The 15,381-nt window shown below is 43.2% G+C and overlaps 1 protein-coding gene across 1 annotated transcript; it reads right to left on the reverse strand.

Annotated features, from left to right (window-relative positions):
* Positions 1-388: 388 nt before the first annotated feature.
* Positions 389-4,016, reverse strand: LOC123062108 (protein FAR1-RELATED SEQUENCE 9). The gene is made up of 5 exons (XM_044485458.1): positions 3,803-4,016; positions 3,537-3,650; positions 3,349-3,417; positions 2,922-2,984; positions 389-2,817 (listed from the first exon to the last, which is right to left on the reverse strand). The coding sequence occupies exons 2-5, from the start codon at positions 3,600-3,602 to the stop codon at positions 685-687; spliced, it is 2,331 nt and encodes a 776-aa protein (XP_044341393.1). The 5' UTR covers positions 3,603-3,650; positions 3,803-4,016; the 3' UTR covers positions 389-684.
* Positions 4,017-15,381: the final 11,365 nt, after the last annotated feature.

The following is a 15,381-nucleotide window of genomic DNA, read 5'->3' on the forward strand; positions in this document are numbered from 1 at the left end:
TGAAGTAGGGATTCCTGCTGTCATAGCAACTTTCCAAAGCAATGCACCCATGCTATTATGCATTCAGAAGGAGGACCACTGTTAGTCTGTTACACAATTCAAGAGAATTTTTTTTTACTTCTTTGTGGTAGGACCGGGCTGCCTTGTGATTGGCTGGCACTATTGCTGACAGGAGGTGCAATTTCATACTCCCTCCGTTCCAAAATAGATGACCCAACTTTGTACTAAAGCTAGTATAAAGTTGGGTCATCTATTTTGGAACGGAGGGAGTACAAAATAGCTGACATGTGGACCCAGACCTCAAAATGCAGGAAAAAAACATTTGATCTAATTGCCAACCAAATGCGTGCCATTTTATCTAAGCAAAGGAAAGTGTTGCTCCTGAATCTTCAAGCGCCAAAGAAAAGAATGCCATTTTATCAAGTTCCTCGATAATGGCCACAACCAGGATACACGACCTGAACTCGACAGAATGTGCTGTCATATAAGAGGAGGAACAGAAGAAACCACATAGCAGGCAAAAATGTTGGATGATCAGAGGTATCCAATCCTCATCACTATCGAGTCTCACAAGACTACCCTACATTTCCTGGAATCTTACCTCTATCATACGCTAAATTGAACATGCTGACTATTCTACTTCGTCCCAGGATAAAGACATCTGTGAACCAAACTCGCCAACTCTCATTTGCTCCACAATACGATCTGACCATCGGCACCCACCAACTTCTCTTGAACCTTGTCTAGTTTGAGCATGAAGCAGCCGCTTTTCGCACTGTCCGCGCATATCCCCTTGCCGATGTCGGCCATTTTACCTAATAGCATCACACATCTCTTTCTCTCTTCTGTTCTCTTCGAGCATTTCTCCTCGTACTCTTTCAGCCGTTCCTCTCTGAATTCTCGGGCCCATCTGGGCACTATGTACTGCGCTGGTATTTCGATGACTCCAAGCTGTGTGAAAACTCTGAATATGTGGCAGCATAAAATCCCATCCCTGGTAAACTTTGCGCATTGGCACTTGAATGTGTGGGTGCCAGGGTCAACTAGCACTTCAAAAGAGTTTCTGTCAAACTCAGGGTTCTCGTAGTCGAAGACCTTTTCGAGTCTATACGCTGCTCCACCTTGTATCTCATGTGCATTGAGTGCCGTAGAATAGTATAGCTCTTTCTGCACTCTCAGAAATATTTGCCTTGTGTATATACGCGCTGCATGCTTTTCTATTGGCTGCATGGAGAAGTATGCTGGTTCAGTTGCTGACTGCAATGTATCCTCTTCCTCTGTTTTTACTATGCCCTCCTGTATCCTCTCATATTGCTCGATAAACTTCTCGATTCTGTCCTTAGGAAGCACATTGTCTTTGAATAATAAGTTTGACCCCTCACCATGTTCAGCTGACTCGACGAATGGGTAGAAATCTGCCTGGAAATAAACAGGCACCCAGTTTTTCCTTGTTTTCCACATGAGCCGGAGGTACTCGTTTTCACTTGCATCATATCTCTCAATGAGCACAGCCCATCCCTCTTCAAATTCCTTTTCTGTCAGTGAGTTGTCTACCAAGCTGTGCAGCTCTGCATTCATGTTGCCCCTTGCTGCCATGAAGGCTCCTAGCATTTCCTGTGCTTTTCGCATCACACTGAACTTGCAAAGCCTGTGCCTTACCTGTGGCATGACCTCTGCAATTGCTTTCACCATACCTTCATCCTGGTCTATTATGATTGTTTTTGGCAGTTTCCCTCTCATCACATGCAAGAAAGTTTGGAACATCCATTTGAAGGTTTCAGCTTTCTGATCTTGTAGCAAGGCACATCCAAACACAAGGATTCGCCCATGATTATTCACTCCAATGATAGGGGTGAAAGGCATATTATGCCTATTAGTGCTATAGGAAGTGCTAAATGATATGAAATCTCCAAAAATCTCATAATCTACTCTCGACCTTGCATCAGTCCAGAAAAGACTCCTAACTATGTTATCTTCATCTTTTTGCATGGTGTAGGAAAATCCTAGGTTCCGCAGCTCCAGTTCTTTGAAGCGCTTCAGTGCGGTTTCAACATCTGAATTTTCTTTTCTCCATTGGTCTACACACTGTGAATTGCTCATATCTTTCTCGTTTGATGATGATACATTTCCAAAGTTGCTTCTCATTCTCTGGAAAATATTCATAGCTTTCCTTGGATTTACCCTACTTTGTTGCAGAACTCTTAGAAATAACTTTTCTTCACTTGACAAGTATTTATGATCCAAAAAGAAACTCGTGAGCGATGGGGATGGACATAGTGGATGGTTGTGCTCGTGCTTAACTCCTGTGAACTCCCATTGCTCGTTATGGAGCTTCACTATCACCTTTGCTTGGCACTGTGAGCCCAAAACATTAACCTTCCTCTTCCTCTGCAGGTCCTGAGTTGGCTTTAATTTACCACTTCTGTTGCATAGTAGGTGAAACTTCTTTCTCTTGTAATTAGTTCCCCTCCTTGCTGCAAAACCAGTTAGCATAGCATGTGTGCTATAGAAACGTTCTGCATCTTCAAGGGTAGGAAATTTCATGCCAACTTCCGGCGGTCTTGAATTCTCCAATGCCTCGATACTAGGGTAATAGCATTTTCCTAGTTCAGTATCCAACTCGCTCCCAGAGCTGCTACCTGCATCACTTCCACTGCTTGTATCATTGCTACACAATTCATGCCCTTCTGTAACATCGTGTAACTGGTCTTGTTCTTCAGCGTGCTGCACTGTAGGGTCCACCGAGTTGGTTTGCTTATGCAACATATCTGCCAACAGTCCTTGCACAGTTGTGCCAATGCCATTTGATGCATTTTCCTGCAGGCAAGAGAACAATCTCTGTTAAGCCACAATGTAATGCAGTACTGAATTCCACTTGTTTGACAGAGCGGTACTTGTCATGTTTCGTTTGGTTTCCATACCTGATTAATTTCACCAATCGGCTGTTGACTTCCTTCCGGGTTTGCTTGTTTGCCAGCGTGTTCCTGTGTAAGTAACCATTTATTTCCTAGTCAAACCAGGCATGAGGGCATTCTAAAAGATATAGTCAGTACAGTAATGATGTTTTTAAGGGAAAGGTGTCAAAGCCTAGGCCCTCCCCGGTTTCTACCACCAGAAACCCATAATGTTACCAACTACGGGTGCTGAGCAGAAGTTCAACCACAGAAGGAAAACAGAGTAATGGCGCTGAATACTGTAATCAGTTAACTGCGAATGTCATTGCTTTCCCATCAATTTTACTGTCATGTGAGAGCAATTCACCATTTGATTCTGATAGGTGGATATTTTTCTTGTAGTATATCATCAACGGAGGAATGCACATTGTAAAGCAGATGCGTCGAAGGATACCTTTTCCACTCGCAGCCCTTCTCCTGAGTGGCTCGGTTCTACGGCCCTGTCCTGATAGGTCATCACAACCTGCACCAATTTCGTGAAAGTTCATTTCCACCTGTGGTTAGGTACACGCTCATACAGTCCAAGATTTTCAGCGATATGCAAGAAAATCCCCAGGCAAATCTATTGGTGGCTATACATACTCGTTCGAAATTGGTTGCATGAGCAGGGCCCGATGTCTGTTTCCCGCAATTGTCTGATGAATGCATCCGTGCATCGGCGGCGGCTCACTGTCTCTGATTTGGGGAATTTGGCACCTGATGAAAAAAGAAAAGAAGATGGTAAGTGTCAGCAACAGACGTCATCAAACATCCGCCGCCGCACCGGCGGCACCGCGCTGTGCGGAGGGGAGGGAGGAGGGGGCTAGATCCGGATCCTCGAGGGCAGACGGGAAGAGAGGGATTGGAACCTGTGTGTGCCCTGAGCGGCTCCGACGTGCGAGGAGACGAGGGGAGAAGAGAACGGCGGCGGACGGCGGGACGGGGAGAGACGAGGCGGTGCGGTGCGGCGGCCGCCTGCTGGATAGAGAGACTCCGCGAATCAGATGGGAAGGAGTGGGGGAACAGTTCCAGGAGGGAAGGTCGAGTGCGCCCCCGTGTATGCGGTGAACGTCCACCCATTAGTGCATCTCTAACCCAAGCTTAGCTCCTTTGTTGTTTAGAGAAATCTTGTAGGAATTTCATATGATAGGATTTATATAGAAAAAATTTCTTTAGAGCCCTTTGGTTTGTAGGAATGAAATCCTATTCCTGTAGAGGAATTCTTCCTATCCTCCACATTTCATAGAAAAATAAACATTAGACTAGATTCAATGGAAAAAAATTCTATGATGTGAATTAAAGAGCATCTTCTTTCCTATTCCTACTCATAGGATTTGAGATACTTGTCATCTCATTTCCTATGACTTCTCTATTCCTATGATTTTCCTACCCTATAAACCAAAAAAGGCTTTAGAGGCTCGCATCTTATTAGGAACTAAACCTTTCTAACTAACAATGTTGCTAAGTCTAAGTCGACCAAGACATCGATATGTCTCAGTCAATGCTATATTTTTTTATCTGGCATGAGGATTCGTGCAACATTCTTTTTAGTTTTTTTTTCTTTTTCTTCTTCTTATGTAATACTAAATCACTTGACTGAGATTTGGTTCAGTTGATTGAGACCTAGCCACATCCTCTAGCTAAACCTCCAATAAGTTTAACTCCCTTCAAATTTGAGCAGAAGCAGTCTCCGCTACTCAAATTTAACCAGTCCAAATCGATTTTTAGTAAAAGATTTCCTCTCCCGCACCCCTCTCTCTTGCTCGGCCTCATCCACGTCGGCGTCTCCTCCACCGCATTCCTTGCCTCTGGTGGACACCCCTACCCATGCAGGTCCATCGATACACCGCATCCCCTCGACCTACTACTCCACCTTTGCTTTGTCCGCCGCCATGAGTTCAGCAATGGCTCAAGCTACCGCGTCACCTCATTTCCTCATGAATGGAAAATGTCAAAGGAGTTGGATGTTGTAGAGCACTCATGCTCGAGCTTTATGGTGGTGGGTTCTCGGCCACACTGGCAGCCTTTTGAACGTCGAAGTGGAGCCAAGGTGGGCTTCCTCAGCAAACCTTGGGCATAGCTTAACTAGACGGGAACCACACTCGTCGAAGCATGCATGACATCCCCTCAGCCCCACTTTCCAGTTGCAATCTCGACTTATAGCAACGCCAGACGTCATGGCTCTCACCTCCCTTGCCCGCCAAGTGTTGGATAAATTTACTACGTAGATCATTTTCCCTTTCTTGGTTTTATTTCCTGTTTTTGCAATCAGATTAAGCATTCAGCATTGCAATTTCTAGATGAAGAGGTTGAGGGAGATGTACTTCGCAACTCTTCGTCTAAAGAGGATGAAGATGATAATATTTTGAGATGACCATTGTCGTGATCGTTAGGGGGGTGACCGAGATGATGATCTCAACTAGGCCTCTTTTATATCAATCATGATAGCGTAGAAGGCCATGCCAAACTTATCAAGGATTAATTTGCGGCCAATGCAACATATCCGAAGAAGTATTTTCGATGGCTATTCTGGATGCACAGGGATCTCTTTCGACGCCATTGCAAGAGTCGTTGAGGGTCATGATCCTTGGTTTTCATTGAGAAGGAGTGCAGCTGGAGAAACTAGTGCGAGTCAATTGAAGTGTGTCACGACTCTTTGACTGATGGCCCATGGATGCTTAGGCGTGCCATCGATGACTACATACATATTGGGGAAGATATAATCCTCAAGACGGTTAGAAGATTCACACAATCCTGATCGAGATCTTCAGACCGGAGTACTTGAAGGCACTAAATGATGAAGACATCGAGAGGCTCATGGGTTTCATTGAATAACAAGGATGGCTAGGGGTGTTGAATTTAATTGATTGCATGCATTTGACATGGAAGAATTGCCCCACAGGATGAAAAATTTGGTACAAAGGGCATTCGAAAAATCCAGTCATCATTCTCAAGGTAGTTGCATCAATGGATTTGGCTTTCATACTTTGGTGCATGGCCCTCATAATGACCTTGATGTCCTTTCGAGATCACCATCGTCGAGAAGGCTTATTACTGGAGATGCTCGGCCTTGCATCTATGGTGTCAATGGCCATGAGCACAAGATTAACTACTACTTTGCATATGGCATATATCCCACATGGGCATATTTTTAGGAAGTTAAGTTTTAGGGGGTCGGTTACCTCCATGTTTGTTTTAATTCCTCAGATCTGATGAGGAGTTTGGGGAGTTAAAATTTAGGGCTTCTATTAGAGATGCTCTTAAACAAGTAGTGTGCACTTTGTTTATTTTTCTTCGCTAACAATCAATTCAACTATTCAAGGGATCATAGCTAGGGTGACGCATTGAGTATATGCTCCCATGCAAACTGTAAAATCTGAGTAAAAAAACTACATCATACATGTTTTATATATGGCGGCAAAGCCTAATAAAAAGATCTTGCATAAAAACATAATCTGATCCCCGGGCTCTCAGTCTTGGCATCAGATTGCACGGAGTTCTGTTCGGTGTGCATCTAGGGTCACTCGGTTTGGTCACGACTATCCTGGCCTTTGTGACAGACCATCCGTGGCTGGAGTAGTGGCCAAGTCTGACCTTGGGTGATGCCCATCGGTGTTCTGTCCGGTTTTATGTCTGTGACCATTCGAGGTCACTTGGTTTCCTCGCCGAATCATCCGGGCTTTGGGTCAAACTATCTGGGGCCGTGAAAAAGAAGTCAGTTTCATTGACTAGCTACAAAGTTGCTCGTTGGACCTTTCGGACATATAATGTATGTAGAAAACGACTAGTTTATAGATCTCTAGTTTATACCCTTCCCAATTTGGTCTAGGGCTACCCCCTCATCCATTCATTTCATGTGTAGGGAAAAAAACGCCCCACACCCTTCCCATGCCCTACTTTTTAAGTTCTCGAGGGATTAGAGAGGAGCTACCCCTAGTGAGATTCAAGACTACCTCGCTCTTCGATCATTTACTTTTGAGATTGGAGCAACATTTCCAAGATTTTAATCTTGTTAACTCTGGGAGGTGTTGGAGACTCCTAAGCGGTAGGGATCACCAGCAATGTTCCCAAGTTTGTGCATTTTTCGGGAGTTTGGGAAGGTTTGGAGGTCACCTCAAGCCCTGCAATTAGTGGATTGAGCTTGGCCTTTGTTTGTCGAGGCTCACAGAGAAGAAGGCCAGACTTTTGTTGTGCGGTGCTTTGTTTGACCACCGCCCCTCCACTAGTGATTGGTTTCTCTCCAAGAAAGTGAACAACGAGTTACATCTTAGTCCTCATGTGCTTTAGTTATTTTTATCCCTAACTTATTTACTTGCGATTATATTGTTGCTTGGTCATCGTATAGGGTGTTATATATAGTTGCATATTTAAATAAGTTGATTTATCCTAAATTCCCTAAATTTGTAAATAAAAGATTAAAAATTGTAGGCGCATATTCACCCCCTCTAGACAACATATTTAAAATTTCAAACACAAATTTATGAAAGAAGGGTGTTTACCCTCCAACATGTGAATTAAAAAGAAGTGTCTTATTCTAGACTGTCTCTGGCATGATGCTTGCTTACATGTGTTTAGTTCCCACATCTCTTCAGTTATGCAAAGAACACTAACATGATAATTTCCTTTGTCTTACAACATGAATTCTTGGATGATCTATTTCATTTACCTTTGTCCTCTCAAACGCGCGAAGAATTTATTTAGATGTAGTATCTTTGTTTTCATATTGCTACTTTCATATTGCTACTTCTGAAGAAAAGAATTCATTGGATACCTGGAGCTACATTTGGGGGCAATGGTAGGTGTCGGTGCATAATACTAGCATAACCTCGGTAGGGTGTCGTGCGTAGACGAAAGGCGAGATGAGAGTGTAAACGAAGCAATTACCCAAGTCCAAGCCCTTCAAGTGGATGTAAATACCCCAGTTCAACTTGGATTGGATTGATGGTGTTTATGCTTCGTGTGAGGAGGTTTGAGTACAAGGGTGAGACCGTTAGGATCACGTGGACCGAAAGTGATCTGCAATTTAATTTTGCCAGTCGGGTCTTGAACTCAAGACCTCTTGACTCTGATACCATGTAGAATTGTACGCACCAGCCAGTTCACCCAAAAGCTCAAACTGATGGAGAAATATGGGCTACACATTTATACGTCACTAATTCGAGCATAGTTATGCTCAACTCGTTTTCTTGTATGTAGGTGACTGAAATTTCTTTTGGTATAAGCCAACTTGCCTTCCTCCCTTTCGTCTTCCTCATTGTGCCACAGACACCGGCTGTGTTACCGCGCACGCCTCGCCGCCTCGACCTTTTCAAGTCACCTCCTGCATCACTCTGTTGCTTCTCCGATCATCCTAAGCCTCATCCTTCTCCGGCCCGGGTGATCGGACCCCGTCCTACACCCACACCCGTGAATCTTCTTCCTCTCCATTGCCGGTGACACCACGACATCTCTGTCTCCGGCTAGGTCTCCGGCGAGTAGCATTGCCCCTATCTCAACCTAAGAGCTCCATGTCGCCTCGTCTTCTTCTCCTAGGAAAATGGACTTATACCCCCAGCCATTTTCAGGCCTACGAATAGCAAATGTGACATTTATTTCTTTGCTTTGGAAGAGTTGCTGATGACCCACAAGTATAGGGGATCTATGGTAGTCCTTTCGATAAGTAAATGATAAGCGGTTTTCAGCAAGGTATTCTCTGCAAGTACTGAAATAAGTGGTAACAGATAGTTTTGTGATAGGATAAATTGTAACGAGCAACAAGTAACAAAAGTAAATAAAGTGCAGCAAGGTGGCCCAATCCTTTTGTAGCAAAGGACAAGCCGTAACAAACTCTTATAATAGGAAAAGCGCTCCCGAGGACACATGGGAATATCGTCAAGCTAGTTTTCATCACGTTCATATGATTCGCGTTTACTTTGATAATTTGATATGTGGGTGGACCGGTGCTTGGGTGCTGTTCTTACTTGAACAAGCATCCCACTTATGATTAACCTCTATTGCAAGCACCCGCAACTACAACAAAAGTATTAAGGTAAACCTAACCATAACATGAAACATATGGATCCAAATCAGCCCCTTACGAAGCAACGCATAAACTAGGGTTTAAGCTTCTGTCACTCTAGCAACCCATCATATACTTATTACTTCCCAATGCCTTCCTCTAGGCCCAAATAATGGTGAAGTGTTATGTAGTCGACGTTCACATAACACCACTAGAGGCTAGACAACATACATCTTATCAAAATATCGAACGAATACCAAATTCACATGACTACTAATAGCAAGACTTCTCCCTTGTCCTCAGGAACAAACGTAACTACTCACAAAGCATATTCATGTTCATAATCAGAGGGGTAATAATATGCATAAAGGATCTGAACATATGATCTTCCACCAATTAAACCAACTAGCATCAACTACAAGGAGTAATTAACACTACTAGCAACCTACTAGCACCAATCCCGGGCTTGGAGACAAGAATTGGATACAAGAGATGAACTAGGGTTTTGAGATGAGATGGTTCTGATGAAGATGTTGATGGAGATTGCCCTCTCCCGATGAGAGGAGCGTTGGTGATGACGATGGCGAGGATTTCCCCCTCCGGGAGGGAAGTTTCCCCGGCAGAACAGCTCTGCCGGAGCTCTAGATTGAATTTGCCAAGGTTCCGCCTCGTGGCGGTGGAGTTTCGTCCCGAAAGGTTGCTTCTTATTTTTTTCTCGAGAAAGACTTCATATAGGAGAAGATGGTCATCGGAGAGCCACCAGGGGGCCCACGAGGTAGGCGGGCGCGCCCTAGGGGGGCGCCCCCACCCTCGTGGGAAGGGTGTGGCCCCCCTGGTCTTCATCTTTGGCGAGGATTTTTCATTATTTATTATAAGGTATTCCGTGGAGTTTCAAAACTTTTGGAGTTGTGCAGAATAGGTCTCTAATATTTGCTCCTTTTCCATCCTAGAATTCCAGCTGCCGGCATTCTCCCTCCTTATGTAAACCTTGTAAAATAAGAGAGAATAGCTATAAGTATTGTGACATAAAGTGAAATAACAGTCCATAATGCGATAAATATCGATATAAAAGCATGATGCAAAATGGACGTATCAGTTCCCCCAAGCTTAGACCTCGCTTGTCCTCAAGCGAAAAGCCGATAACAATAAATATGTCCTCATGTTTAGAGGTAGAGGCGTCGATAAAAATAAAATACGGACATGAAGGCATCATGATTATTCTCATAACAGCATCATATATAGATTTTGTCATATGATTACTTATATTCAAGTGATGATCTATTCACAATGCAGAAGTATAAATCATAAACCTTATTGGGCTCTGACAAATTATAATCTCAGTCATTGAAGCAATTGCAATTTATCATAACATCGGGAAGAGTCTATGTCAGAGCTAAAAAGCAAGTCCACATACTCAACTATCATTTAGTCCTCCATAATTGCTAACACTCACACGATACTTGTGGCTACGGAGTTTTAATCGGACACAGAGAAAGATAGGGGCTTATAGTTTTGCCCCACAACCTTTTACCTCAAGGGTAATGTCAACAATAATGGTTCATGCTCCCCTACATCCAATTAGATATATATATCATGTTTTTTCCAACATGCTGAGCTTGCCAAAGGATAAAATGAAAAAGAAAAGGTGAAGATCACCATGACTCTTGCATAAGGTAGAAGATAATAATAAAGGATAGGCCCTTCGCAGAGGGAAGCAGAGGTTTCCATGCGCTTTTATGGTTGGATATATAAAATCTCAATGCGAAAGAACGTCACTTTATATTGCCCCTTGTGATAGGAACCTTTATTATGTAGTCCGTCACTTTTATTACTTCCACATCACAAGATCGTGTAAAGCTTATTTCTCCCACACCAATCAATCATACATATTTAGAGCAATTTTTATTGCTTTGCACCGATGACAACTTACTTGAAGGATCTTACTCAATCCATAGGTAGATATGGTGGACTCTCATGGCAAAACTGGTTTAAGGGTATTTGGAAGCACAAGTAGTATTTCTACTTGGTGATGAGAATTTGGCTAGCATGAGGGGGAAAGGCAAGCTCAACAAGTTAGAGGATCCATGACAACATACTTTATCTCAGATATAAGAAAGACATGACTCATTACGTCGTCTTCCTTGTCCAACATCAACTCTTTAGCATGTCATATTTTAATGAGTGCTCCCAATCATAAAAGATGTCAATGATAATATATCTATATGTGAAAACCTCTCCTTCCTTATTACTTCCTATTAATTGCAACAATGACCAAAGCTATGTCTGCCAACTCCCAACAACTTTTAATCATCATACTCTTTCTATGTGAAGTCATTACTCTCAATAAGATCAATATGAAATTTTTGTTTCTTTTTATCTTTTCTTTTATTCACCCAAGATCATGGCAAAATAATCAAGCCCTTGACTCAACACTAATCTTTATTATATATAACTCACGGACTCGATTACATAGAGGGATCATAAAGCAAAACTCAAAACTAGATCATGCCATAAACTTTATTCTACTAGATCAAGATACTACTAATAGGATCGAACTAAGAAAAACGGTAAAGATAGGAGTTGTGATGGTGATACGATACCGGGGCACCTCCCCCAAGCTTGGCAGTTGCCAAGGGGAGTGCCCATACCCAAGTGATTATATCTCCTTTGTCGGTGAAGAAGGTGGAGGTGTTGTTGATGATGTGGGCTTGTCATCCATCTTCCAAGGCATAGGTTCACCATCATAGAAGGATGATCGAGTCTCCGGAATCCTCAAATCTGCAAACAAACTCATTCTTTTGAATCTATATTCATACTCACAGTTTTGGTTTTGCAGGTCATAGATTTGGGCTTGGAGCTGCTCGATCTTCTCATATAGCTTGAAGATGGCCTCCTCGGTGTTCTTGGCATCTGGCTTGTAGTTGTTAGTGAACTCCGCGAGCATCCTGTGGCTAGCGTTGATTCCACTCCCCACTATCCCCTTGCACTTGAAAATTTGTTGCTCCATTGCTTCGAGCCTCGTCTCCACGCTTCCGGTTCCCTTTGGTCCCTCAACATCGTGGATGTGCAACAACCCATCACGCATCTCAATGGTCTGAGGGTGTCGCAGCACCTCCGCGACCCCTGGCCTTCATCTTTGGCGAGGATTTTTCTTTATTTATTTTAAGACATTCCGTGGAGTTTCAGGACTTTTGGAGTTGCGCAGAATAGGTCTCTAATATTTGCTCCTTTTCCAGCCCAGAATTCCAGCTGCCGACATTCTCCCTCCTTATGTAAACCTTGTAAAATAAGAGAGAATAGCTATAAGTATTGTGACATAAAGTGAAATAACAGTCCATAATGCGATAAATATCGATATAAAAGCATGATGCAAAATGGACGTATCAATTGCCGCAAGAGAAAGATAAGACGACCTAAGAAAATGACATAAACAAAGTGTTAGTTTGTCACATTGTGGTATTAGACTCTTTTTTTCTTTGCAATTGTAATAAAGAGTATTTACACAAATTTACGACATATCAAAGTCCCAACAAGTTACTCTAGTCTAGTCTAATAAACGCCTAACCATGCGTAAACATTCCCCATTTTCACCTAGGGGCTAGCCCTAGCCCTAGCGTCGTCGCCTTCATTGTTCCACGGTGCACCCGGCCTCCCCTCCTCGGCTCCCCCAATCGACCGCAACTGCCATGGTGAGCTGCGTCCAACTCGCCCCCACCCCGCAAACCAACCCTCCAGCATTTCTCGATCACCGGGTAGGCTAACCTAAAACTCATGCGCTCCATGATCGCATTGCAGGCTGAAAGGATCGAGAAGAGGTTTCAAGAGGGGGGTGAATAGACTCTTAGCAAGTTTAAGTTGAAGTGGAGTTTTAGCACAAGTTCAAACATTCACAATACATATTGAGCAAGCATGATAAGAGTATATGAGCAGTGGAAAGTAAATCATGCAAGTTGCAAGAATGTAAAGGGATGGGATTGGAGTGTGCAAACGCAATTGGAGACACAAAGATTTTTGGCGTGGTTCCGATAGGTGGTGCTATCGTACATCCATGTTGATGGAGACTTCAACCCATGAAGGATAACAGTTGCGCGAGTCCACGGAGGGCTCCACCCACGAAGGGTCCACGAAGAAGCAACATTGTCTATCCCACCATGGCCATCGCCCACGAAGGACTTGCCTCACTAGGGTATATCTTCACGAAGTAGGCGATCTCCTTGCACGTACAAACTCCTTGGTTCAACTCCACGGTCTTGACGAAGGCTCCCAAGTGACACCTAACCAATCTAGGAGACACCACTCTCCAAAAGGTAATAGATGGTGTGTTGATGATGAACTCCTTGCTCTTGTGCTTCAAATGATAGTCTCCCCAACACTCAACTCTCTCTCATAGGATTAGATTTGGTAGAAAGATTTGAGTGGAAAGCAACTTGGGGAAGGCTAGAGATCAAGATTTATGTGGTTGGAATGGAATATCTTGACCTCAACACAAGTGTAGGTGGTTCTCTCTCAGAAAATGTATGTTGGAAGTATAGGCATGTTCTGATGGCTCTCTCCAAGAATGAAGAGTGGGTGAAGGGGTATATATAGCCTCCACACAAAATCTAACCGTTACATACAAATATCCAAACTCAGTGGGACCGAATTATAAAACTCGGTCGGACCGATTTGGTTCATAATGTGACCGTTAGGCATTTCGGTGGGAACGACATGATCAACTTGGTGGGACCGATGTGCTAGGGTTAGGGTAAAGCCTTATCTCGGTTGGACCGATTACACAAACTCGGTGGGCCCGATTTTGGTAATAATCTAAACAGAGAGTTGGCCAAGCAAACTCGGTGGGACCGATTTCATATTTCGGTGAGACCGAAATTAATGCAATAGGCAGCAGAGAGTTTGCAATCCCATCTCGGTGAGACCGAGATCCCATCGGTGAGACCGAATTGATTAGGGTTTCTGGTAGTGGCTATGTCAAGAGAACTCAGTGGCGCTAGATAGAAAGTTTTGGTGGGGCCGAGTTTGACTTTTGGTTTGGGACATATGTGGATGTGAGAAAGTGGTTGAGGGTTGTGGAGCATATCACTAAGCACTTTGAGCAAGCAAGCCATTAAGCAACACCTCATCCCCTCTTAATAGTATTTGCTTCCTTATGGACTCAATGTGATCTTGGATCACTAAAATGAAAAATGCAGAGTCCTGAGCTTTGAGCTTGAGCCAATCCTTTGTCCTTATCATCTTGAAGGGGTTCCACATCCTCCAGTCCATGCCACTCCATTGTTGAACTTATCTGAAACAAGAGATATGTTGACATTAATTACCAAAATCACCAGGGAGCACTTGTGCTTTCAATCTCCCCCTTTTTGGTAATTTATGACAACATACATCAAAGCTTTAGATAAATATATAGAGAATAACAAGTAAAGCTTTGGAAAGACATGTAGCATGCATAGGCTCCCCCTATATGTATGCAATCATGTAAATGTGGAATATAAGATCATGTGAATGCATAATCATGAAAGAGTAAGCAATGTGTTACATGTACTTGGCTATATGCATCAGAGAAAATGATGTGAGTATAGGAAATGAACCTTCATGCTCATGAGTACTTCTTGCAAACAGTATGTACATCAGCAAGAAATCCTCATGCACATGAGTGTGATGCATATACTTACCTTGTGGTCTTGAGTTGGCTTAGGAAGGGATGAACCTGAGTAAACAAGGTTAGATAACACGGATACATCTACTAGCTTGAGCAAACAAAAGGAACCACAAGAGTACCAAGATTGGGATGACAGGTAGAGAGTGAGTACTGAGTACTCTATTGGATGAAGACATGTCCCCAAAGGAAAAAGATATGCAATGAATTCAAAGATTTCCTTCCCTAGCAGTCTTTCTCCCCCTGAATCTTGTATTGGATAATGAGAGAATGTAGGGAAACAAAATCAGAGCAAAAACAGATCATAAACATAAACATAACATAGACATGTCTTTCCCCTCTTAAAGACATGTGACTTCTCTCCTCTTGAACACCAAGCATCTGGGGCCTCTGATGTGATTTCTCTCTTCCCCCTTTTATTCTCTCTCCCCCTTTGAAGAGAATAAGCTTTGATGTGATCTCTCTCCCCCTTTGACATCAATTTCCAAGAAGGAATCTTCTGGAGTGTGAGTCAAAAGGTTTGGTCCTTGAGTCACAGAGCAAAGCAGCATATAGATTGTGATGCTGGTAGAGGACAAGAATCATCGAGCGGAGTTGGAACAAAAGTGCAGGAACAAGTGGCAAATGGTCTTTTCTGCATAGAAATCAGTGACACCGAGTTGTTTACTTCAGTAGCACCGAAAGGTGTCGGTTTGACCAAAAATGGCAGACCGGTGTGACCGAGTTCAACACAGAGAGAACACTTGTCACCTCAGCTCACTGGGCAAATAAGATCTCACAAAGATTTGCAAGGAATT

The sequence above is a fragment of the Triticum aestivum genome, chromosome 1A, assembly GCF_018294505.1.
Source record: "Triticum aestivum cultivar Chinese Spring chromosome 1A, IWGSC CS RefSeq v2.1, whole genome shotgun sequence".
In the NCBI taxonomy this organism is placed as follows: domain Eukaryota; kingdom Viridiplantae; phylum Streptophyta; class Magnoliopsida; order Poales; family Poaceae; genus Triticum; species Triticum aestivum.